At 39.1% G+C, this 27,314-nt stretch overlaps 1 protein-coding gene across 2 annotated transcripts; it reads left to right on the top strand.

Moving 5' to 3' along the window:
* SOCS6 (suppressor of cytokine signaling 6) lies at positions 1–27,314 on the top strand. 2 transcript variants are annotated; one of them, XM_081263410.1, is made up of 2 exons: positions 1–113; positions 23,875–27,314. In XM_081263410.1, the coding sequence occupies exon 2, from the start codon at positions 23,999–24,001 to the stop codon at positions 25,604–25,606; it is 1,608 nt and encodes a 535-aa protein (XP_081119536.1). In that variant the 5' UTR covers positions 1–113; positions 23,875–23,998; the 3' UTR covers positions 25,607–27,314. The 2 variants fall into 2 exon arrangements, with proteins under 2 accessions (XP_081119536.1, XP_081119535.1); XM_081263409.1 differs by having other exon boundaries at positions 32–216.

Here is a 27,314-nt window from a genome sequence, read left to right on the forward strand (position 1 = left end):
GAGGAGGCCGCGGAGGAGGCGGAGGCAGGCGGCGGGGGGCGGAGCTGCCGGCGAGGGGGACGAGCGCGGCAGTCGCGCCGGCGCGGGCGAGGAGCGGGCCCGGGCGGCCGCCGGTGAGCGTCGCGGGGCCCGCGGGAGGCCGGCAGGCTCTGGCCGCCCGTGTCGCGCCGCCGCCGAGGACCTGCGCGGCCGTCTCTGCCGCGGGCGCGGGCGCGGGTGAGCGCAGCGAGGCCCGGCCGCCTCAGGGCTGGCGGGGCGGGGCGCGGCGGCGGGAGGGCCGAGGCCTGCGCGGCCGCGGCGGCGCCGCCGACCCTCGGCCTCCGCGCCCGCCGGCCGCCGCCTTTGTTGCCCGCGGCCGCGGGGCCTGGGCGCTGCTCCCGGCGGCGTGCGGGCCGGAGGCCGCGGCCGGGGCGCGGGGCGGGCGCGGGCGCGGGGCGGGGGCTGCGGGCGCCGCGGGCCGGGCCCGAGGCGGCGAGTTGGAGACCGCCCGGGGCGCCGCGGGCCGGGTTTTCGGCGCGCCCGCGAGTTGGCAACTTCGGGGACCGCGCCGGGGTCCCCGCGGCAGCGCGGAGGTCGCCGGGGCAGGTCCCGGCGCCGGACCCGAGTGAGCGCGGTGGCGTGTGGCCAGCGCAGGGCAGTGGGAAATCGGGGGCTCCCAGCCCCACTTTTGGAATTGGGGGCTGGTGGAAGAGGTGGTGGGACCGGGCTTCGGCGGGAGAGGCGCGCGGCGCAGCGGACCGACCCGCGGCTGGGAGGTCTGCAGGGCCGGCGCGGAGCCCGCCGGTGCCGCGGTGCCGAGAATCGGGACACCGACCTCTCCCAGAGACGCTTTTAATTTGCTGTGTGCCTTGGCATAAAGACACATTTGTAATCAAACACAGTAAACTTATGTCTGCTTCACGGTGAAACATCCGATGTTCCCAGCCACGGCAGCAGCAGTTTACCTTGAGATTTTATTTTTAACCCCCCAGCACCCACAACCTGGCGGGCTTGAATGAATTAATTTTAAGTAGTTAGTGCTCTGAAGAGTCAGCGCTGTTTAGAAACATGAATGGCATTGTTTACCAGCTTTCACAGATAAAACGCAGGAAACCCTGTGCAGTCTCGGATGCTTTCCACCTTCCAGTCCAATTCCTCCTCAGTTCTGCCTTCATGGATGTGGGAAGCTTCAGGATATACCCTGCTCAAAGGAAAAAAAAAAAAAGCGGCTGGAGGATGTGGACTTTGCCTTTTGGTTTCACGTCCTCCCTCCTTTTTTCTTCCTATATGCTGGCTCCTGGCATTTGACTTGATAGGTATTCTCAGGAGAACATAATAATCTGGAGTTTGCAAGAGCTCTTCACTTCCAGGCTGGGTAATGATCAGCCAGGTTGTTCTCTGAACCTCTTTTTTGGGACTCCATTCAGCATCTCTGAAAATGCTTTTTCTCTTTTTTAAATATTTTTATTTTTTAACATTCTGACTTGATAGCAAGTACTTACCCTTTGCCCCTTTTCCTTACTGGGGAAGACTGGTCAGCCTTAAGTCCCTCCTCCATCCAGGGGCACACCCTCAGGGTGTCACCTGCCTCCCTCCCTTGAAAGGCCATCTGCAGGGAGTGGCCGCGAAGGGATTTGGGTGCCTGGCTCAGCAGGGGGTGTTGTGTAGACCAGGTCTGCAGTTCCAACCAGATTCTTGGTCACTTTCCCTTCCTGTGTTTTCCTGCAGTCTTGCTTTAGAGTTGAAAAGGTGCTCTTTTTAAGGTCCTCGTCTAAAGGCAAAATCAAGGGTCTTAAGACTCTTCTTGTGTGACTCCTCTCTTCAGAGGAAATCCTACTAGTTCTCTCCCTTTTGGCTAGTTTTCAGGCAACTTTGTGTTTTGTTCTGCTTGTAGAAGTAATCATGTGATCTTATTTAAAAGTCATGGTACACTCTGAAAAACTGGGAATGTTATGTCATTTCTGAGTTTGTTGCAGTTATTATTATTGTCTCTTAAAAATATGCCATTATGAGGAAACAGGCTAATGGACACATTGGAAGTATGATGCAGGCATTGGAAGTTTGAGGACAGTACCTCCCCTTATTTCTGGTATAGCTAGTGTATTTGTGTACATTCTGTTTCATTGCTTAATAAGACCTGCTGCTGAGATCACCTTTCCATGTTTTGTTTATTGCCCTCATTATTGGAAGTGAAGATTATCTAGTTCAGACCTCTGACCTCTTGTAGTTCTAGACATAGCATTTACATCTGTGGTCCCCAAGTACTCTTGTAAAATTATTCCTTTTACAAGGAAGAAATTTCTAATATTAGCATATGTTATAAAGGTAGAAGTTTTCTTATATGAATGGAGTGATTGAACTAATTTAATAAAAAGGTATTAAAAGAGAAGCAGTGGTGGGACTTGTGTTCTGTTGTCCTGAGAGTGAAATGGCTGTAATGTTTGTGAGTCATTTGTGGTGCAGTTTGGCATGTTGTTTTAGCTGTCAGTGAAGGTTTCAGGACTGAGGGCACAATTTTCTTAAACTGACATCAGGATCTTTGTGGATGATCCACACGACATCAAATTCTCCTTGCTTGGGACAGTTGTTTCTATCAGTAGATGGCTGTTGGTCTTGTTGATGTTTCCATAAAGTCATTAGGCTCTCAGTTCCCACACCTCACACAGAGGATGTCAGGAGGTGTTAGAGCTTCCATTTACTAGCGGTTTGACCAGAGCAGGGTTAGAATTGCCTCTAAGTCTTATTCCTCATATGTGGCTAGAGTGGGGATAATAAGCCATTTTACAGTTGTAGGAAGAATATTTCCATATATATATTTTATTTATTTATTTGGTACCAGGGATTTGAATCCAGAGGCACTTAACCACAGAGCCACATCCCCAGCTCTTTTTATTTTTTGTTTTGAGGCAGGTCTCGCTGAGATGCTTAGGGCCTTGCTAAGTTGCTGAGGCTGGCTTTGAACTTATAATCTTCCTGCCTCAGCTTCCTGAGCCATTGGGATTACAGGCATGTGTCACCCTGCCCAGCTAAGAACATGTTTATTTAAAATAGTAAACATAAGAATATGTTTATTTCAAACTCTTTCTGCCTGCTTCTATTTTTCACAGAGTTAGGCCCTCACCTTTCTAAGCTGTGTTCTGACTCCCGTCTTGGACATGGTGGTTGTTTCCTGCAGTGCCCTTCAGTGGCTCTTTGTGTGGTTGGTTCTCCCTCGGATCTTCCTCCAGCATCAGTACCTCAGAGAAGCCTTCCCTGACTACCTCAGGGTCTTTTCAGTAATCCCTAGTAGTCAATTTACACGTTTCCTCTGTCACATTTACTGTTGTCTGTAATTTTTCTGTGTACTTGTGCCTAGTTTGTCCACTCAATGCATGTTGTGTGAGGGCAGCAGGCCTGCCATGGGCTGTCTGTCCTCTTTGTGTCTTTAACACATCCTGAGGGGCTTGGCCTCTGAGGAACGACCTGGTATATAAAAAAGGGAATATATTTTCCAACCTATTAAGGGCAAAGATGTTTTGTGTAGATCTTAGAAAACTGTTGGTGTTTGTATTGCTTTATTGGTTGTATTGCTTATTTATATTGTTTATTCCTGTGTTAGCTGATTTGCTCAGCTGAATAAATCACAGCACTAGTAAAATCAAGACCCTGTAATAAGTGGCCCACACAGCCCTATACAATGTGCAGCCTCAGGGTGTCTGAGTTGACTTGGGACTCCACCTGGCTCTCCATATGGATACACGGTGGAAGTGTAGTTATTTAGTGTTTGGAAAGTAATCATTGCAAAGGACAGTTTCCTTGGCATTAGCTTACATAGTTCAGTAAAGCAAAACCTCAGGTATCTGGAGCTCCCTGGCATCCTCAGTTTTCTGATGTAGAGTCAAGCAAGAAGGAAAAATTGATTTGGAATTAGACAAGCCAGAGACTTAGATGACTTTGATTGTAACCAATGCAGGCAGTCTCTCATGGGGATGTAGATGTAGATATGAATTTTAACACTTGAATTTTGTAGACAGGTTTTGTTTATTTTTTTAAACTTTTATATTGTTTATATATAAAATAATAGTAGTGTCTTCCTCAGTATGAAAAATTGATATATATGTATCTATCTTTATCAAGCTCCTGGAATACACAAGTGTTAATAGTAATAATTAGTTTAAGATATACTAGATTAGTCAAAAGGAGTATTGTAGTTAATTAGCAATCCCTTGGGTTTTCTTGTCAAAGAAGTCCAGTGTGGAAAAAGGGTGTGAGACCAAAGGGACAAGAAAAACAAATAAAAGAGGAAAGCAAATGGGCATTCATGGAGTGTTAGTGGTGGTGCATGCTACTAGGGTGGGCAGATTAGGCCTGGCACTGGGTGACCACTGGAACAGAATTTGGCATTGGGGCCTTTGTAGTTTTTTGGTGCAAGATCTTGCAGGCACTTGCCTTCTGTCTCTTCTGCTTTGATGATGTTGATCTGATGCTGTTTTATTGCTCTTCGTGGTGTCCACGCTAAAATGTTTTCTTGAAATTATTGAAAGGGCACCATTCCTGGAGACTGGGGGTTGATTAACCTATTTCTCCAGTAACAACTTCTTGAATAGTAATAGAGAGGAGGGAGAAAGCCAGGATACTTCTGATAGCTCAGTGGCCTCTGAACATTGTAAACCCTAGTGGTCTGTGGCATACTGAGATTTCCAGCAAGTAAATTTGGTCCTCTGAAGGGGCCATTCATCTAAAGATAGCAGTTTTGTGACAGTACAAAATTATATTTAACATATACACTTGTGCTTAATAGATTTTTTATAAAAACTCCAGTTGTTTAATATTCCATATTCAGTAAGAGCTCCAAGGGTCCATTGTTTGCTGCTGCTTATGGTTGTACCTGTGGTGATTTTTGTGGTAGACCTTACTCTGACCACACTGTTAACATGCTGGATGGTTGAGGCTGCAGTGTTAGGACACTTTTAAATTAAGATGAATTTGGGCTGGGGATGTGGCTCAAGTGTTAGCGCGCTCAATTGGCATGCGCGAGGCACTGGGTTCGATCCTCGGCACCACATAAAAATAAAATAAAGATATTGTCGCCACCTAAAACTAAAAAATAAATATTTAAAATAAATTAAGATGAATTTTCATTGGTAGACTTAATACTTTGTATGCATGTTACTTTCCTTTTGTAAATTTTGATTTGATCTTATCATAATGAAGGTGTTTGTTAAAAGTTAAGTTTGTTTTTGAAATATTATCTCTTGTGACAATAGTCATTTTTGTCTATTGACATGGCCTTTAAAAAGTTCAAAAAAAAAAAAAAAGGAAAAAATTTATCAAATATCCCAGTCTGGCAGAATGTATAAACAGGTACCGACACCCATAATTGTATTAGGATTTTGGTGGTTTTATACATTTGCAGAATTGCCACAGTTTAGAGCTAGAAGGACCCTTATTGATTATAGCCCATCTTCATCCTTACACAGCTGGAGAGGAAATTGAGACTGGAGAGGTTATGCAGTTTGCCTAAAGTTACATACCATAGAACACTAGCCGATTTCAGAATGGGGTCTGATAGACACAGTCTTCTTGCCCTTGAGACCAGATGTTACAACTTAATTGTGGAAGCTGGGCGTTTGGATCTGTGACTTCATGGAGGATGTTGCAGTAAAGCTGACTCTTGGAGAGTGCTTTGTTTTTGACTGGGGAGAGATACAGAAGGCAGGGTCAGGATCTGAAACAGGAGGAGCCTGTGCCATCAGTCTGTAAGTTCTTTTCTCCTGCTTCCAAGGTGGGGCTCCTTGTTTTTGTTTTAGCTCATCCTCCTTGCCCCTTCCTGAGAGAGATGGTGGGAGGGATTCACTTATTTTAGTCAGTATGGAATAGTTTATGTGCAGTGACAGATTAACCCTGGAATCTCACTGTGGAATGAAGGTTTATTTCTTGCTTTCCTAAAGTCTGGAGTGGGCTGGTCTTCCTTTGTCTTAGTCCACTTTTACCTGCAGGCCTTCTCCTATTGCCTCAGGTTTAGGGTGCGGGTACAAGTGGGCTAAGGGGTACACACTGTTAGTCCTTTGGCTAGAATCAGGCTTGTGGTCCTACTGGGATGCCAAGAAACAGGGATGACCACAGGAGAGTCACTGAGCCATAAACGAAGGCACATTGTCTCTTGGAATTTTGAAGGCATTGTTCCATTGTCATCTTTGAGTCAGGTGCCACCTGATTCCCAAGCATTTGTGTATCTTTTTTTTCTTCTCTTTCTAGACATTTTTCAAGACCTTGGTATTATCTTTGAAATACTAAAATTTCAACATGGTATGTTTAATTATTGTTCTTATCTTTTTTTGGATGTACCAATCATTTCATTGATCACTTATTTGAGTCTGTAAACTTGTGTTGTTTAGTTCCAGGAAAATTTAAACTTTCATTTTTTTCTTTTTCCTTTATTTTCTTTTTTCTTTCTGAAGGTCTTCTTCACTGGCTTTAGTAACTCCTGAGTTGATCCATTGATTCCTTTTTTAAAAAATATTTATTTTTTAGTTGTAGTTGGACACAATACCTTTGTTTATTTGTTTATTTTTATGTGGTGCTGAGGATCTACGCTAGGGCCTTGCACACGCTAGGCGAGTGCTCTACTGCTGAGCCACAACCCCAGCCCCCATCCATTGATTCTTTTAGCTCAGTTTTTCATGTTGGTCTTTTTTTGGGGGGGGTGTGGAGAGGTATTGTTTACTTTTTCTTTCATTGAATTTTTAATTCTGACATTGACGTTTTGTTTTCTTACAGTTCTCCCTATTTTCTCCTTGCCCCTTTTAAAATAAGAATAGCATCTAACTTGCTTTAGATTTATGATACCTTTTCTCAGACTTGTTTTTGGCATTTTCCAGTAGGCCTTTGGATTTTGTTTTATTTGAAAAAAATTTTTGTGAAAAATTATATCGCATTTATGTATGATAAAAGGCATTCTACTGTCTTGTGTAACTAACTAAAACAAATAAACAAATTAATTTTTAAAAGAATATGGAATAATCTCAAAAATAATTTGCTGAATAAAAGAAGCTATATACTGAGTTAAAAAAAAATATTTTTTGTGATGCCGGGGATTGAACCTAAGGCCTTGTGCATACTAAGCAAGTATTCGACCCCTGAGCTGCATGCCAAGCCTTGACTTAGATTTTAGTTTCCTCCAGTTTGTCTAAGCCAATTTGCAGTGTTATCATTGACTGTAATTTGCTTTCCAGCTTTCATTGTCTGTGTGTCAGGGTAATAGTGGAGATCAAGAAGTACATGTTTAATCAATATCTTTCTCTCTTTTTTTTTTTTCTTTTTTAATAGTTTTTGTTTGGTTTGCTAGCATAGGTGAATATTAAAACCTTTATTTTGAGGGAAGCCAAATGTAATTTTTCTTTAAATAATTGTAATGAGTTTTCATTTCATGATCTCCTGAAGCCACATCTATGTTACTGATCTCTGGTAACTTAATTTATGAAATGCCTACTGAACTATAGTGGGTAACATGAATTATTTGAAGTTGGGTCTTTTTAAAAACAGAGATCTCATATTTGGGAGTTCACTCATGATTACTTTTGACACTCAAGTTTTATTACTTGAAATAATCCTTCTGTTTTGTAAGGTTTTATGTTATTTGCTTAATAGGACTCTTATTAAGTTGGATAGTTATTGCTATCGAAGATCCCCTATAGTTCTAATGATCAATGAATGAGGTTTACATTGGCTCTTAATGTACATTTAATAATAAATCTTGCATGAATTACCTTTTACATCCCAAATCTGCACTAAAACCCCATTCTTAATTTGGGTAGCACTTTGGAAAATGAGAAGATTATTTTTAACTGAAAGCACATATTCTCTAGTGCAAACTAAATGAAAATATCTTATATATTCATATACAGAAGCATTTGATTAATTAACAAATTGCTTTTTAAATTTGAGCTTTTGTATTAAGATCTTAAGGTTCAGAGAGCCGTCCAAGCAATTTTGTTACTTTTCAGTTATGTACATATTGCTTTTCAGAAGTTAAGATTTTTGTTTTAATAGTATACTTAAGAGATTTTTATATGTTTCAATCTTGAGAATGAAAACTGATGAAGGACTTCTTCACAGCCCTATTTGCTGTAGTATCTGACCCTGAGTCAACACAGAAATAGCAAAACAACTCTTCTTTGGACTCTGTTAATAGTTCACATTTTGTCAGAAACTCTTAAAGGCTCTTTTCTGCTTGGTAGATTAATCAGTGAAGTTATACTTTCCCATAGGCAATGAAAGTAGTAAGGTTTTTAAGGAATTTGTAATATTTTTCAGCTAAAATATTTTTATTAGCATTTGTTAAAATGTTAATTGGTTTTAATTTGTAATTGTCAGTTATGTTTATATACAGGGAAACTGTATTAAAACAACTACATTTAAAATGTTTCACATTTCTTATTCTAGAAGTCAGGATTTATTACATTATTTCAAAGGGTTATTCTAGAAGTCAGGATTTATTACATTATTTCAAAGGGTCAACTGATTGTACCTTAGTCAATAAGGTAGGGAGAGTGTTGGGATCGTTTAAGCATCTTAATAAGTTGGGGGTGTTATATTTTCTTTCATTCCTTTTTTTTTTTTTTTTTATGTTACTGAATATTGAACTCAGGGGCATTCTGTCACTGAGCTGCATCCCTACCCCTTTTTAGTTTTTGAAACAAGTCTTACTAAATTGCCTTGGCCAGCCTTGAACTTTGTGCTCTTCCTGCCACAGTCTCAAATAGCTAGGATTACAGGTGTGGGCCCCTGTACCGGGTTGGGTACATGTACATGATTTTCTTTATCAGTGCTTCCGAAGACTTCACTGATTTCAGATTGAGTGAACTATCAGTTTGTCAAAAATGTATAATAGTTATAGAAAACCCAGTCTGAAATACACAGTGAAGAAATAAGCCATTTTTATTGCTACTTGAACCAGTTCTCTGACATGAAAACTCTTTCTCTTCAGTTCTGATGCTGTCTAGTGTTAGAACAGACCCTGCAGGTGGAGGGCTTGGTGCACAAGCCTGCCTCCACTTCAGTGCCAGTTGCAAGTCCTGGGCTGCTCCTCCTGACTGGCTGGCTGTAAGCCAGGAGTTCCCATGGCCTCCTCCTCAGACACAGCAGTTTACTAGAATGGTTCATAGGACTCACTGAAACACTTCACTTTTATTTACTGGTTTATTACAAAGGATACAATTCAGGAACAGCCAAACAGAAAGGTGCACAGGGCAAGGTAAGGGCTTCTGTGCCCTCTTAGGTACCCCTCCCTCTCACTGCTTTCCTGAGTCCAGAGCTTTCTGAATTTGGACAGAGTGTTTGCACCTTCTGTTTGATCTCCATCTTTCCCCTTCTGCCTCTGCTGTAGGATGGGGCTGAAAGCTCCCCCACTGTGATTGCTTGTTCTTTCTAGGAGCCCCACTCTAAATCACCTCATTATTGTAAACTCAGGTGTATTTGAAAAAGGCTTGTTATTAATAACAAAATATATTTAATGTCACTTAGGAGATTGGTGTCAGGAACCAGAGACAAGACCAAATATTTCTTAAAATATACTTCTTTAAGTAGGTAAGTGCCTAGACAGATGTAAAAACGTAAACATTAGAAATTCAGTATGTATCTATACAAAAAAGGGATGTGTTGGTACATAAGTGCACTGCTTTTTAATTACACTATGTAAAAATCTGAGGAGAGCTGAAAACTTACTTTATAGATTAAAATCTTATAAGCTGGCTCCATTAACATTTTTTGGTAATTGAAGTTGGGAACATACTTCACATTCACTTTAACAGGAATGTATTGTGCATAGTTACAGTGAAAGATGCTAAGAAATGTTCACGGAAAAGTCCTGTGCAGGTTAAATAGCTAGTTCTCTGCAAATTTTTATTTTATTTTAATTTATTTTTATTTTTTAAAAAATTTTATTATTTTCATTGAATCAGATACTTTTAGAATTGGACATGCTTTAGAGATTAATCTCATTTTATATGGGAATACAGACTCAGAAAGGAGATTCACTCAGTATCATCCTGCAGACTTAGGTAAGAACTACCCCATGTTTTGGTTGTTAGTAGCCTACAAAGTATGAGTGAACCATTAAAAATAGCAAATATAAATTCATTTTAAATTTATTCAGTTTTAAAATATGTGGGAACTTTTAAGTCTATTTTCTTAACTTGGTTATATTTAATTTTTGTATCCACCTTTGTAACCAGGCAAACATTTCCTATTGCTTTTCAAAGAAGAGCTTAGTGTAGGATCTGTAGGCCCTGAAAGAAGTCAAGGCAATTTTATTATGTTTATTATACATCAGTTATTTTTACTTTTATATACTTGTCAAGAACTATGAAGGCCTAAGCAACTGAGACCCTGTCTCAAAATAAAAATGGGCTGGAGGTGTTGCTCAGTAGTTAAGCACCCCTGGTTTCAATCCCTGGTACCAAGAATCTTCTGTTGTACCTTACTTGTAAGCTAACATGTTAACAAGTTAACTTGCTAAGTTTCATGGATGCTGGCAGAGATCATGGGATTCCAGCATCAGAGAAAAAGGGCTTTATTACTCAGGGTTGTAGCAGTAGCTAGTGTCAGCATCTGTCCCAGTTCCCTGAGCACTGGTGTCATTTGGAGAGAAGACTGAACCACACCAAAGGAGAAAGCAAGAAAACGAATGAGGAGGCTGTGGCGGTAACACAGGTGATAGAGGACTGTTGTCTGGGTAGAGTCGTAAAAAGTGGCTGGATTCTGCATGTATTTTAAAGGTAGATGAGAGTGAGATTTGTGACATACTGGATGTGAAGTATCACAGAAAGGAATCAAGGTGATTTTGAACTTTTTTTTTTGTAACAGGGATTGAACCCAGGGGTATTTAACCACTGAGCCACAACCCCCAGCCCTTTTTTATTTTTTTATTTTGAGGCAGGGCCTCGCCGCCAAGTTGCTCAATCTGGCTTTGAACTTGTGATCCTCCTGCCTCAGCCCCTTGAGCCACTGAGATTACAGATGTGTGCCACTCTGCCCCGCTGATTCTAATGTCTTGATCTGAGCAGTTGGTAGAATGAAGTAACTGTAAGTGGAAGTAGGAGATCTTGCAAGCAGAGCTGGTTTGAAGGTGGGGTGGGTAAGACCCGGAATTTAGTGCTGAACATGCAGTTTCAGACACCTATAAAAAACTCAAGTGGCAACATCAAGGAGGGGTTTGAATATAATTAGTCTTGAATAAAGAGATAAGAATTTGGGAGTGGGTGGCACATAGATGCTGTTTAGCGCTATGAGAATGAATGAAATTATCAGGTAAGTGAATATAGATGGAGAAGAGAGGACCAAAGCCTGAGAGCTGCGGAGCTCCATGGAGAGTCTGAGGGAAGCCTGCAGAGGAGTCTGAGGAGTGACCCTGAGTGTGGTGTCCTTGCAGCAAAGAGGTCAAATGGTGTCAGGGAAAGAGGAGTGGCCAAAGGAGCTAAATGGAGCATTTAAGAAGGCTGAGCACTGGTGCTGGAGTTTCTTTGTGCTGGAGGCGGAGAAAGCTCTGCTGTGGCTGCAGGAGAAAACCAGAGGGGAGGCATTTTAGCTGCTGAGTTCACACAATTCTCTCCAGGTGTTGTGCTGCTAAGGGGGTTAGAGAGATGGAACCATGGCTGGTGGGGGAGTGGGGTCAAGACTAGTTGGCTTTTATGTGAGAAACAGGAAAATTGTTAGGAGATGAAGTGTGCATATGGAGGGTGGCTGCCTTCAGAAAGGAGCTGGGAGGAGGTGGATGTGGAACAGATGTCACCAAGTGGATAGATGTACTGGGCGGGTCCAGTTTCTTCTTGATGTTCTTGGTTTTCTCAGTGATGTTGGAATTTGGGCCTTAGCTGAGGCTGAATATGGAGAGCAGGCATTACAGTGTGAGGAAAGGTGATGATGATGTGGAGTGGTCAGAATGGAGTGGGGGAGTGGATCAGGGAAGTGCAGTCTGATCTCCAGGCAGTATTGAGTATGAAGTGAGAGCAGTCAGGGTGGTTGTTTCCCATCCACATTCATCAGTGTGGATGGAGGCCTGGTGAAGGCAAGGGTTGGGTTTAACCAGTGCTGCCAGGAGTGGAGTGGCACTGGAGGTTTGGTATATGCCAGGGAGTGGATACAGTAATTAATTGTGGAATATAGTTAGGAGGGTAGAGTGTTATTCAAAAGTTGTTAGGTTTATCATTCTTATTATTTAAACTTTGAATATTTAAGACCAGTTCCTGACTACATGTATTTGTGTGTGTCTATGTGTCTCTTTGTCTATATCTGTATAGCTCTACACACAAACACCAGTATGAAATTGTCATTTCAGCTTTGCAGAAAATAATTTTACATTGAATAAGGAGGAGGAGGCTGTCTAGGTCCTAATAAAGCAAAAATAATAGTCTCATCTAATATTTATTATTTGGTTGTGATATAACTAAAAGCCAAGGAAAGCACTTTGCTTTAACTTGGTGGAATTACTCAGCCATTCCTTAAAGCAGTTTCAGAACAAAAAAGTCTGTAGACTTTATTCTTATAAACACACTTACATGTTCAATGCAGAGTATTTTCCAAATGAAATATTAAAAATTAACATTTTTGAATAATTTGTCATCCCGTTAATAGTTCTGCTGTACTTCTTTCTGATCCAATTTTCCTCCCTATTCTTTCTACATAATTGAGACCACACTTTACATATAATTTTGTTTCCTGTGTTTTTGCACTTAACAAATGAACAATATGAACTTTCCCCATGTTATTTATAACTGTACACTTATCAATTTTCTTGGTTCCCTAAAGTTCCATTGTGTAGATATGCAAGGATTGTGTTTACTGTTCTCATAACTGTTGGGCTTAGGACTGATTTTTTAAACTCTTTTTAAAATCACAATACAGGGAACATTGTTATGGTTTCATTTCATATTATTTCTTGAAGATACATAAAATAGCATTGTTAGGTGAAAGTATGATTTTTAAAAGTTTCATATTGTCAAATTAATTTTTGCAATTAAGGTTATATTCAGCAATGAATATCATTAGAAACATTACTGTCCAGGTGCAATGAAGGTCAGTATTTTTCTATGAATGTGTTAAGCCAGTTGGTTATCCATGTGGAAAAAATTAAATTCCTACCTCATACATAAATCAATATTGTATTAACTAGGGGAAAACAAAGCTTTACTACTTATATTTTTCTTTAGTAGGAAATACACAAGAATGTGTATTTCAGTGTAAGAGAAATTTCTTCAGGCAGTAAAAGGGGCAAATAATGAAAGGAAGACTGATAAATTTGACTGAAATGAAAAGGAGAAACTTGAGTTTCTCAGGTACTACCCCCCTACACACATGCATAATGAGGGCATAAGTACTATGCAGCTATAAAAAAGAAACAAGATGATCCGTGTGCCTGATAAAGATCTGAAATGCACCAGCCCTATCATTCATTTCTTTATATATGTCGGCAGCATATCAGGTTTCCATTTTCTCTACATCCTTAACTTCACGTGATATGCTGTTTTCATTTTAGAGGGAGTGTAAAGAATGGAATGTCCTTACAGTTTTGATTTATATTTCCCTAATGACAAATAGTTTGAAGAACTTTTCATGTGCTTTTTAGCCATTTGTAAATCTTTGGTGAAAGCTATACTCAGGTATTTCACTCTGCGTGCATTTGTGTTTCTGAGAACTAAACCCAGGGCCTCTGAGCCTATGCTCTGCCACTGAACTAGACCTCACCTTTTGCTCATTTGTAAAATTGGGTTATTGCCTTAGTCAAGAGAGTTCTTTATATAAAGAACTTGGTTCAAGTCCTTTGTCAGTTATGGTTTGCAAATATTTTCTCCAAATCTCTAGTTTGTCATTCTTTTAATTGTTTGTTTTGAAGCATGAACATTTTTAATTTTTAAAAAAATTAATTGAAGTCTCATAATTTTTAATGTAATATTGTGCCTTATGATATTACCTTTGAGAACCCTCTGCCCAAACCAACATCACAAAAGTTTTCTCTTTGAAATTTTATAGTTTTAGCTCTGACATCTAGTTCTGTGATGCATTTTTAATTAATTCTTACATATGGTGTGAGGTAAGGATTTTTGTTTGCTAGCAATTCTGTTGTTGATACAAGATTTATAGACACATAGTTGTGTGTATTAAGCTTCTCTACATAAAAAATTATGTCAGCTGTGAATGAAGATAGTTTTATGCTTTTTACTTTCCAGTTTGGATGCATTTTGTTACTGTTTTTTCTGGCTTAACCCCTCAGACCAGTGTCCACTGGAGGCGGTGAGCACAGGCTTCCTTGCTTTGTTCTCACTCTTGGAGCAGGGCATTCAGTCCTTTGATTGTTAAGTATGGGGTTTGCTGAGGATTTTCATGAATGCTGCAAAAAGCATAACGGTGGCCTATGTCTACACACTGTAGTGTAGTTGCTGACTCCTGGAGTAATGGGTTCAGCACATCACATTTACTGTAATTATTGATGTTTTAGATTTATACCTATTGTTTTGCTTTTGGTTTTTTAAAAATTTATTTCTTATTTCTGTTTGTTCCTGTGTTGTATTCTTTTGTGTTCAGTGCACATATTTTAGCACCAGTTTAATTCATCTTGTGGCTTTTTTTTTAAACAATATTTTTGGAGTAGTTTTCTTTGCGATTCTTCCATAGATCACTGTATGTATTGTTAGTTGTCACAGTTTACTTCAAAATAATATTGGTTCTGGTAAGATGTGGACGTTTGGCTTTAACTTCCTCTGTTGCTTCCTGAATTCCTTCATGCCATTTCACAATATCACATCTGTGTGTAATGTGTTGTGACTTCAGTAGTGTTATAGTTATTGATTTATACCATCTCATGTCCCTTAAAGAAGAAGAGATGCAGTATTTTGCATTAATGTATGTGTTTATCATTTCCAGTCATCACCAAAGGTTACTGTCTTTGAATTTGAAGCACTTCCATATATATATATATATTTATGTTTATATTTTTATTTTATATGATGGGCCTGCTAGCAACATATTTACTCAGCCTCTTTTCTATAGAGGAATGTGTTTATTTCATGTTTAATTTTTCCTGGTAACTCTTGCATTGTTTTGAACATAAAATGCTTGGTTAACAGTTTTTTAAAAAATTTTTTTCAGCACTTTTAATGCGTCCTTCCTCTGCCTCTATGGTTCCTACTCCCTTCGTAGGGGTGCTTTCCTCTGCCTCACTCAGGGTCACTAGTTTCTGTGCATTAAGTGTCTTAGTTTGGGGTATGCTGCTTATCTCTTCTGTGCTGAAAGGGTTGCTTTTGGTGGTTTAATCCAGCTTTATACTTAGCTTTGGGGGAGAGGATTTATGGACCTCCTAACTCCATCATGCCAGAGGTGAATCTCCCTAGGCAGATGCTGTTCTCATCTGCATTTCCAGATGAGGAACCAGCCATGAGTGTCCAGGTCATTAGAAAGTGACAGCTGCAGTGTGAGCTCAGGAGAGTGGCCCCAGTGCCATCAATCCCTAGGCTGCTATTCACTGTGCTTCGTGTCATAGTAGCACACATCATGTTCCAGCTTTTCAGCTGGGAGTGTAAAGAATGGAATCTCCTTACAGTTTTAATTTATATTTCCCTAATGACAAATAGTTTAAAGACCTTTTCGTATGCTTCCTTCACAGTATGAGTGGCTTCCTTATGACTTTGAGCAGAGTATTAAACTATCAAAAGTTTGGTTTGTTTTTCTGTAAAATGGAGATGAAATAGTCTCTGCTAAATGGAGTTCTTACGAGCAGCAAAGAAGGTAAATGTACATTTTTAGTACATTCTGACCTCCGGGGGTGAGAGTTACAATTTCTGAGTCCACCCCTATTTTCAATCATTGTTTGCAGCTTGAGTCTTCAGGCTTTTCCAGGAAGTGTAGTGTTTTATAATTGTCAAGACAAAGTTGTGAGCTGGAATGATAAAATGAGGGAGACAAAGGATGCAAAGAATTGGGCAAAAATTACGGAAATCTGTGGAAATCATAGTGAATGATGAAAACCACTGCTGTACAACGTGAACTGAACTTAAGGGCGCCATGATTTGGGTATCAGGGAAGTGGCTGGATGAAGTTTTTGTTGCTGGTGGCACAGAGAGCAGAGCCACTGGAAGAGCCCCAAGTTGTGGTTGACGTGGGAAGCAGAAGACTGGACGAGTGTGGGACATGGAGGCAAGGCATGAGGGGAGTTTCTGTGTCATGAAGTTAAGCATTGGGAAGACTGGAGAGCTGATTACCTCTGGCCCTGAGGAACTCAGGTTCTGCCTTTCTTGATACCAGGTGATGGACACACGGATGTGCTCCTGTATCTAGACTGCTGTATTTTCTTTAGTAGGTATGGAAGGGGGTAGTTGTTTTGTAGTAATATTAAACTTGCTCAGTTGTTACAGAAAGAATTAATGAGAACAGGAACTTCAACTGGGCTTGCTGATCCCTTTTTGAATTCTTTAGAGCTGTATTCACTCTGTGAATTAAATGCTCTGACACTGAATGTGCATGTTTAGGTGTACAAATGTGCACACAAGTAGGATCATCTCTGCGTTGTTTCATAGCTTGCTTTCTTGAGTCAAGTATGTTGGGACTTCTATGTGTTTGACATTGTGGTCATCATAATTCAGAAAAGTAGGCCACTAATTTTTAATGTGGATTGTTATTTCCTTCAATTTAGGTTAATTTCATATTTCTTATAAATTATGCAGTCAAAAGTGTGTGTATTGATTTAGTGGGCTCTAGAATCCGTTGATCAGTTGTAGTTTTAAGCAAGTGGCTTCATCTGCCTGTGCCTCTGCTTTCCCATTGTACACTGAGAATCTTAGTACCACTGCTAGCTGCAAATACTTCTAACACATGCATTGTTTTAAGGATATCACATGCAGTAGCACATTCAACTCCATCTCTAACCCAAGAGATAGGTACTATTATTCCTAAGATTATCCAGCTCCTAAATGAAGCTGGGACTTTAATAAATACAGACAGGCGGTTCCACAGTGTCATAACTGGCTCCTGCATAGTGCTGAGTTTATAAGGTGTCATAGATCATAAAGCTCAGTAAGACACAGTATCTTCAGAAAGCTGAAATCAAGGCCTGGCACATATCAGGCCAGTATGTAGTATGTATTTACCCTTATTAGGCAAATTATCAAGTAATACAACTTTAAAAAATAATGCTAGAGAGAACATTGTTGACCATATGTTGTCTTTTGGCATGAGTGTATATCCAAGAGACAAATTTCTAGTCGAATAATTACTTGGTTAAAACATGCATGAAGTTAGTTTCAATGTAAATTTCCAAATGATCTTTTACAAACTTGTATCAATGTACACTTCAACCATTAGTTTATAAATGTCTAGTTTGGGATGTCCCTCCCAATATTGTATTATATATAGATTTAACCTTTTCACACAGGTAAAATATTTTCTTGTTTTGTGTTTGAAATTCTTTTTAGCGCATTTAAAAAAAATGAGATTATTCTCAGTGAAGTCACCTTTCTTAGTACCCAGCTTGTTGCCTTTTGACAGATGTGTTCAGCCATGGAAGTACCATCACAATTAAAGTACAGAGCAGTTTCCATTATCCCAGATTCTTTGACTAGGTGATGAATGAATTGAGAATATTTTAGGATATTGATTGGCCACTTCGGTTTTTTTTACTGTTTTTCTTGCTTTTTTCTTTTTTGCTTACTTTCTTCCCTTTCTTCTTTCATTCCTTCCATTTTTTGTGTGAACTATTCATATATTTTTCCCATTTGTGTTTAGGGTTTTTGCCTTTCTCTTACTGATTGCTGCCAGCATAGTCTGTTACAGAACTTAATTTGTCATATATGTTTGCAGTTTTCTTCAAGTTTAATTTTGGTTTTACAAGTAGAGAGCCGTATTAGCACTCCGGTGGCGTCCCTATCTGGTTGAATTGTTTCCCACTACTGCTGTTTGCAGTTTGTGCTTTAGTGTTCAGAAGTGAGATTGGGTTTTTTGGTTTTTAATCAGTCTTTGGTATCAGTATTCTGTTGACTTCAAAAATAAATTTGGAGCTCTTTTCCCTTTGTCCTCTCCAGTGGTGTAGTGAGTTGAGTATTGGACTTATCTTTTTGATCTGTCACTTTTTCAGTTTTTTTTTTAATTGACAGTTATTGACTCTTTTGCTTCCCTACTTCTAATGTTGTAAATTTTAGCAATATTTATTTTGCTATAAAATTGTCCTTTTCATCTGAGTTTCAAATTTATTTTCATAGTACTCACATATTGTGATTCCTCATAAGTCTGTGATTATTGCTTTGTCCATTTCCAGTTTTGTATGAGGACATTTTTTCTTCATTATGCCAGTAGTTGTTGACTAGGTTTCTGTTGTTTGATCAAATAATCAACTCTTAGTGTTTAAAACTGTTTCTTTTCTGTTTCATTAACTTATGCATTTATTTTAACTTTTTCTACATTTTCTTTTTGTTGTTGTAATTGCTGACTTCTTGATTTTCTTCTTAAATTTGAAAATTTGAACTTTTTCTGAGTTGTTTCAGGGTCTTGTAGAACTACATGTAGCTTTTTATTATGGTAGTTTATTAAGTAGTCTACCATTTTGTTCATTTTGAGATTTTGACTTGAGTTATTTATATTTGGTGATTCTGACTTAATCCATTTAATTTTTTTCTCCTTACTTTTATTGCTTTGTGGCCAAATAATGAGATCTTTTATTTTAATTTACTAAGATTTTCTCAATGTGGTTGAATATATTGTGATACATAGTAACTAGTCCATACAGTCTTGAAAAGTATGCTATATATCTGTTAGATAAAATAAGTAATTTAAATCTGCTGTATTCTTCACTTTTGTTTATTTTATTTTATTGTGCTAAAAGACATTTTAATGCTGTTCCATTTTATGTGTACAGATTTTTTTGGCCGTTTTTGTGTTCTTTGTGGATTGTATCTTTTGTAGTGTGCCCTTTTTTACAGTGTGTGCAGTCTCCCAAAATATATACTATTTTGTATTGTTACTTCAGTTCCTTTGTTGCTATGTCTTTTTCCACTCTTTTCTATTAGAGGATATTTTTTTTTTCAAAATTATTCAGGATTGGCATTTTTTGGTTAATTGAAAAACTTCACTGTCTAGGGACTTATGAACTTTAATCATTTTATTTTGAATTAAAATAGGTAAATATATGCCCTTTAATTTCTAAATGTCTTTCCTTTAAGTGTGCATTGAATGAGTTCTGTGTCAGCCTGAACTGTATAAACTTTGTCTTTACACAATGCATCACCTAGGATTTCTAGTTTGGCACTTCTTTTAAGTAGAATTAGAATTTAATGGCATTTGTAAAGCAATCTTTGTACAATAGTTGTTGTTGTTTTTCTTTTAAATACTATTTCCTTAGTCTTTTTAGAGAGGTTTTGCTTACAACTTAATTGTATAGGAAAAAAATTTAGTATCTCTATTTAGTATTCACAAATCATTTAGGTCTATTGTCGAAGGAATAATTTTGTTAGATGTTTGTTTACATGTAATGAATTTAAATTTGTAAAATGGTGGGTTGGAGCATCAGCCATGCCCTGCAACTATTTTAGATACTGGGGCTATAACTGACCATATTATAGAGGTCGTGCCCTCAGGTAGAACATACTGAACACAGTGGAGCTGATGGAATAAGAACATAAGAGCAGGGGCGGTGAAGAGGACAGCAGCACAAAAAAGGCTTCAGTGTTTCAGTATCTGAAAGTTTTTGAAGACAGTTTGTTTTACTAGGGTGTCCATTTCCATAAAACATCTAATTGGGTCATTTTTAAAACTAGATCTAAAATCTTGTTCTTGTAAAAGTTGAATTTATCCCATTCATATTTATTGGCATAGTAAATCTGTTGAAACCTAAATTCTGGCATATTTTGTATTATACTTGCTTTACTCTCCTTTTTTTTTTTTTTTTTTTTTTTGCCTATCTCTGTCTGGAAAGACTTAGTACCTGTACTTTTCCTTTTTTACCAAGGGGTAAAAAAGGAAAAGTACAGGTACTCACAGGTTCAGGTACAATGGAATAGAATCCAAGATACTGAAATGGAAGGGTCTCAAAAGTAGATAATGCACCCTTAGATGCTGCAGAGGGGTATTCGTGATGGTGTGAGCTTGCTTACTTCCTGTATGGCTGCTTTGCTCTGTCTGTATCCTTTCTTCTCTTTGTTGTTTTAAACTGTCTTCACAGACATTTTAAAGCCTGCAGTTCTTAAACTGTGGTCTGTAGATCCCCTTTATTATAATAATGTTGACATAATTTGCCTTTCTTACTATATCAAGTTTTATGGATGGTGCAAAAACAAATCAAGGCAATGGCGCCAAACTTAATAGTAGCAAACTTAAGTAATAGTAGTGAACTTAAATAATGGTCATATGTTCTTTATTGACAAGCAATTTGGTAAAACAAAACAAAAATATGAAAGAAAATTCCTGTCATGCTTGATTGTGCCATTGATGAAGCTAAAAATATTAATTTCATTAAGTCTTTGCCTTGAGTACACATCTTTTTACAATCCTTACCTTGAAATGGGTGTATTTAGAAAGCGCAACTGCCACTAAACAAGAAGGAAGGCTAGTTCAGGGGGAAGTGCTTGCTGCCACAGTTTGAGTTACTGACTGCATCTACTACCTTTTTCATGAAAAAAAAATTACTTTTTCTTAAAAGAACAATTGAAAGACACACTATTCAACTTGTTTTAGTAGACACTTTGTAAATGATCAAGGTGAGCCTTGTGACTTCCCTGAGAATAGCCAATGGTATTGTTGCCAGTAGCACAGTTCAGACTTCTAAGCACAAGTCACAGCTTTGAGCTCGCCGTTGCCGTCTCTGTGGCCCACTACCAAAGAGTGTTCTAAGGAGATCAATGACATTCACAAACATGACTTTGTGATGAAATAACTAATACATGATGTTATAAAATCACCCAAGTGAAAAAGGTTGATTTAAGATGCACGATAGACTATAATAGAGAAAATGATTTTTGATATGGTTGCAGGTTTTGCAGTGTAATTAACCTTTTTTTTTGTGTGTGTGTGTGGTTCTGGCGATTGAACCCAGGGCCTTGAACATGGAAGGCAAGCACTCTACCAACTGAGCTGTATCTCCAGCCCTGATTAACTTTTAAGAAATTGTCACTTGTTGAGGTTTGGTATAATATCAAAGAACAATATCCACAATGATATGAAAAGGTTATAAATAAGATACAGTCCTCCTTTTTCAAGTATAGCTCTAAACTAGGCTGGATTTCTTCTTATACTCCAACTAAAACAACATGTTGAGAAATTCAGTGCCGAAGCGGAGTAAGTCCAGCTGTCTCCTCTGAGTGGCAGAAGAGACTCAATATGTAAAGCAGTGCCACTTCTGTCGCTGCCTTCTATAGTGGGGCAGTGTAGTTCTTTTCCCTGAAATGCTGTCTGTTAACAATTAATAAGTATATTGTTTGAAGATGAATTATTAATTAAATATTTTAAACTCTTCTATTTTTAATTTCTTGTAGGATAAATTTCAGTAACTATAATCCACATAAACAAAGCTTTTCGTGTTCTTAATAAGTTTTAGGAGAGTAAAGGTATCCCGGGCCTGACAGTTTTAAGAGCCACTGATTTAAGGAATAGGAAGACAAACGAGGCAGTTGGGATAGGAAAAGGGTCAGCCTTGCAGTTCACAGCCAGGTTCCAATTCTGGATCTGCTGTTTTCTAGTATCAAATCATTTCATTTCATTGGGCGAATTTTAATTTAAGATAAATTTTAAATTTATTTGTAAAATGAGGATGATAAGGCCATTTTGCTGGAAGTAAGTAATTTGATTTGTCTTGATGTTTTGCATTAGATGTTACAGCTGCCTGAAATCATTCCTTAAAAAAGAGTTTGTGATATATAAAGTTTACTCTAAGAATCTAAAACCTTTTTCCTTGAACCATTGTACATATTTTCAAACCATGTGTAAACTTAAAATTTTACAATTAGAAAAGCAGTAGAACTAATTCAGAACATTTACTTAAGCTTAAGACAGATGGTAATCCTGTAAAAAGATGGCATATATTTTTGGAAGTGCAAACAGAAAAATAGATACTCTTAAAAATTCCAGAGTAATCTTTGCCTGGAAAATGTGAGAGAGAGATACAAGACCATATGGTCTAATAGAAATTTATATAGTTTCTAATGTCTAGGATTGAATTTTATTTCTTTATTACTATCGAGGTACATATGGATTGGTAGTTGAAAAGGAATAATTTTCAAGTAGATAACTACCAACTGCTTCTCCTGTGGCTGCCAGTCTTGGTATGGATGTGATAGTGGGAAGCAGAACTGTTTGAACCCCACATTTAGCGGGGTTAACTCAAATCTGAGTACTTACCACCTTGGAATCAGCTACTGATTGTGCTGTAAGGGCAGTTACACTCACCTAGTGATTGGGTAGAAGGTGGTATGTGGTGAGTTCACCTGAGGACAGCTTAATGTGGATGTAGCACAGTATTTTTCAGTATTTTATTTTTTTCTGTCTTATTAAAAAATACAGTATATGACAGTAAGATGGTTTTAAAGTTGCTTTATTTAACGGAGAGGGTATTGCTGATCCCCCATAGGTTGTTTGATCTGAGTGGTTCTTACTAAGTATGTGTTCATACAGATTCTAGCTATAAACCAATCCAATGCTATCTATAACTGAAAGCAAATATTTGTCAGATCTCTCTCCTCTCTCACCTGCATCCTTAGGTTACCACTCTTTCTAATGGGTTCATGTTATAATTTATCCCTTCATCTGTTTCGCCTCTTGGATTAGGCGATCATAAATAATTTATTAGTCTTCAGGTAATCATACAGTACTGTCTGTGAAACAGGGGCTTAGTAAATGCAGAGTGAGTTAAGGACTGTGATCAAAGTTCAAGCTGTTGTCATTTGCCAGGATGCTGAGTGGGCTCAGGCACGAGGTGAAAGGGCTCAACCTATGGCATTTTGCCTCTCTGTGCTAGGAACTAGAAACATGACAGTGCATGAGCCTTCCCTGCAAGAACTAGTGAAAATAAATGGATAATTTTCCAAAGATTATGGATTCTTTTTATTTATATATTTTTAAAGATGTTTAAATATTTAGAATGTGTGTAAGTTGTTGGAGGATGAGTTTGGCTGATATTCTCTAAGTTCTATATAGTGCCTCATAGATTGGCAAATAGGTAGAGGAAGGGAAGTAGTCAGATTTAGTGTTGAAGGTACACATGAGCACTGTTTCACACATAAGCAACTCAGTGAGACCCTGTCTCTAAATAAAAAATTCAACAACAACAACAAAATGGGCTGGGGATGTGCCCCAGTGATTAAGCGCCCTTGGGTTCAATCCCTAGTGCCAAAAGAAAAAAAAAAAAGGATAAAACAGAAAAGCAAGGTGCATAAAAAGGATAAAATAGGTGAGGTCTTGTTCTTATGTCTGTTGTTGAGTGGGTACAGATGAACCCAGGGCCTCATGCATGGTGGGCAAGTCCTCTACCACTGAGCTACATTCCTGGCCCTTTTTATTTTGAGACTGGTCTTACTAAATTGCCCAGGCTGGCCCAGTCCTCCTGCTCAGCCTCCCCAGTAACTGAGGTCTTACTAAATTGCCCAGGCTGGCCCAGTCCTCCTGCTCAGCCTCCCCAGTAACTGTGCCTGGCTTGTTCTTAAATATTATCCAGTATTTGCCACATGCCCACTGCGTAGCAGACAGTGATCTACCATGCAGGGTGTAATAGGAAAAAACTGAAAGAGCTGACATCTCAAGGAAAGACTGGTGATTGTTCTTCAGAAACTAAAAGATTAAAACTGAGTAAAAGAAAACTTTGGTGGAAAGTTCTACTTGAAAAATCAAAATCACTTGTGGGTATTTTAATGTGTTTTGTCTTTTTTGATTTTTTTTTTTTTTTTTTAGAAAATGGCTCCAGTGGTCAAATGAAGCTGGAAAAATATATAGATGCAGCACTGCGGCCTTTCCAGATGTTTGAGTGTGATACTCCAGTGAGAAATTGATCCCTTGGATTAGGTAACTAGTCATAATGAAGAAAATTAGTCTTAAAACCTTCCGGAAGTCTTTTAATTTGAATAAAAGTAAAGAAGACACTGATTTCATGGTAGTACAACAGCCATCCCTAGCCAGTGACTTTGGAAAAGATGATTCCTTGTTTGGTGGCTGCTACGGTAAAGATATGGCCAGCTGTGATATCAATAGCGAAGATGAGAAAGGTGGGAAAAGCAGATCCAAGAGCGAGAGCCTGATGGGGACCCTGAAAAGGCGCCTTTCTGTGAAGCAGAAGCCCAAGGGCAAGGGCAGCACGCCCTCGGGGGGCTTGGCTGAGGAGGACACCTTCTCCTCCTCCTCGGCTCCTGTGGTCTTCAAGGACGTCAGAGCTCAGAGGCCCATCCGGTCCACTTCCCTCCGCAGTCACCACTACAGCCCCACACCCTGGCCCCTCCGACCCACGAACTCGGAGGAGACCTGTATCAAAATGGAGGTGAGGGTCAAAGCTTTGGTCCACTCTTCCAGTCCAAGTCCTGCGCTGAACGGGGTTCGAAAGGATTTCCATGACCTTCAGGCTGAAACTGTGTGCCAGGAGCAGAATGGTTCCCTCAAGCGTTCAGATTCTCCCCACGGAGACTTGCATCTCCACCTGGAGGAACACGTGCCTGTAGTTATTGGACTTGTGCCTCAGGACTACATTCAGTACACCGTGCCTTTAGACGAGGGGATGTGTCCTTTGGAAGGGTCGCGCAGCTATTGTCTGGACACTTCTTCGCCCATGGAGGTCTCTGCGGTTCCTCCTCAAGTGGGAGGGAGCTCTTTTGCCGAAGATGAGAATCAGGTAGACCAGGACCTAGTTGTTGCCCCAGAGATCTTTGTGGACCAGTCAGTGAATGGTTTGTTGATTGGCACCACAGGAGTCATGCTGCAGAGCCCCAGAGCAAGTCATGATGAGGTCCCTCCGCTCTCGCCATTGCTACCTCCAATGCAGACTAATCAGATCCAAAGGAACTTCAGTGGGCTCACGGGCACAGATGCCCATGTGGCTGAAAGTATGCGCTGTCATTTGAATTTTGATCCTAACTCTGCCCCTGGGGTGGCAAGGGTTTATGACTCTGTGCAAAGTAGTGGTCCCATGGTTGTGACAAGCCTTACGGAGGAGCTGAAGAAACTTGCAAAACAAGGATGGTACTGGGGACCAATCACACGCTGGGAGGCAGAAGGGAAGCTAGCCAACGTGCCCGATGGTTCTTTTCTTGTTCGGGATAGTTCTGACGACCGTTACCTTCTAAGCTTGAGCTTTCGTTCCCATGGTAAAACACTTCACACTAGAATCGAGCACTCGAATGGTAGGTTTAGCTTTTATGAACAACCAGATGTGGAAGGACATACGTCCATAGTTGATCTAATCGAGCATTCAATCAGGGACTCTGAAAATGGAGCTTTTTGTTATTCAAGGTCTCGGTTGCCTGGATCTGCAACCTACCCCGTCAGACTGACCAATCCAGTGTCACGGTTCATGCAGGTGCGTTCTCTGCAGTACCTCTGTCGTTTCGTTATACGTCAGTATACCAGGATAGACCTGATTCAGAAACTGCCTTTGCCAAACAAAATGAAGGATTATTTACAGGAGAAGCACTACTGAAAGATTGAGAACCCTGCATCTTGCACTTTGGGAATAAGAAAAAGAGATTGAGATACAGTTTACAACTTTCATTGCCATCAGAATCTTTTGCTGCCATAACTATTTTAATTTTATGTGTAAGAGTCAACAGTTTGTTGAGGGGTGGGGAAGTGTCTGCAAGGTGTCTTGGGTTTATTTTGGTTCTTTAAAAAGGGATGTCTTGAGGTTCTAGAAGTGTGAATTATCTTTCATTAGTGTGCAGAATAATCACAATGTGAATTATCAGATTCTCCTTGATGCCCCCCCCCCGTCCTTTGCTGCTATCCACTGTGATTTTTATGCATTAAAAGCACATTTCATGTGTCTTCAACCCTAAGTTGAATGAAACTTACAGAATGAAAATTACTTTCTCTTTAAATGACCCATTTTCAAAAGTTAGTGTTGAATGAACATGTGATAAAACTATTTACATATACACTGAAAATGACTTTTTAATGTCATACTTCAAAAAGATTTATTTAGAATTATTAATTAACATCATCTTAGTTAATGGGATGCAAATTTGCCACATATCTTTACAACTTCTAAATTATTTTTAAGGTTGTGCTAATATTTTGGTTGTGAAAACTTTGTGTTTTTCTGTTGCCTTCATTTTCATCTTGTGGTTTGTCCATTTTAATAAATGGCCTTACATTTAAGAGTCATAAAGAGATATATACCACAAATTTAGCAATCGTGGCCTTTTCTGTCATTAAACCCGGGTACAAATTGGCATAGTGTAAAGACCTATAGACTGGAACAGTGACTACAGAAGTGAGATCAGTTCCGTGAGAGCGTTGTTTTCATGTTGCCTGCACTGTTCCTTTGGTTAAATGTTTAATCTGTGATTTCTTTAGTTTAGTCAACACATTCTTGGGTGAACTTGATTGTACAACTAATTTTCATAAATGGACTGGATTCTCTTAACAATGTTAAAGTTTATAAAAAAAGTTTGAAATTGATTTGAATAGAAAGAAAAGATTGCTTTAAAGTTGGATTTATATTTTTCTTTTATGTAGTCACAATAAAATGTGCTAGATTTGACTTCTCTTTTCCCCTGCGTCCAATAAAATCAACCCTTAGTGACTTGAGTTGAAAAATTTTGAAAATTGTGGAGCATCACATGAGAAAAAGATGAAAACAGTACTATAGATACACAGAAGCCTGCCTCCTGCAGGATCCACTGCAGTTTCGGAACAGGCTTTTCATTTATTTGTTATTTTCATTGAACCAAGTCTAGAGTAATTTGGCCTCTCGTTTTTTTCTCTTTTTGAGTAAGTCAATGGGAAGGGATATTATTATGCCTGAGAATTTTTAGTTATTTTGGAATGTGGAGTGTTTGTTCACTTTGTAATTCTGCAACATAGTCTAATTTTCAGATTGTTCCATTCAGAAACCATTCCCAGCTAAACAAGCCTTAAAGCAAAATGCTGGACATTTCTTCCTGTGTCACTTTAAGTTTTCCCATGTCTTCCCTTCTTTAAAACACAAGGGTAAAGGTCTTTGGTCTATGGCTGGCATTGTCATCTAACATCTCTGTATCCTCACTTTTTAATTAGTTTTTGTTTTTTTGTGGGGGGTGGGGGTGGAGGTGCTGGGGTTCATGCTAGGCACATGTTTTATCACTGAGCTACATCCCCAGCCTCTGTTTTTTTTTTTTTTTTTTTTTTTTTTTTTTTTTTTTTTTTTT

The sequence above is a fragment of the Spermophilus citellus genome (assembly GCF_964194105.1).
Source record: "Spermophilus citellus genome assembly, chromosome: 12".
Taxonomy (NCBI): Eukaryota; Metazoa; Chordata; class Mammalia; order Rodentia; family Sciuridae; genus Spermophilus; species Spermophilus citellus.

Excerpts from the sequence above, each read along its gene's own strand:
- SOCS6 (XM_081263410.1), top strand. The coding sequence starts at position 23,999 with ATGAAGAAAATTAGTCTTAAAACCTTCCGGAAGTCTTTTAATTTGAAT.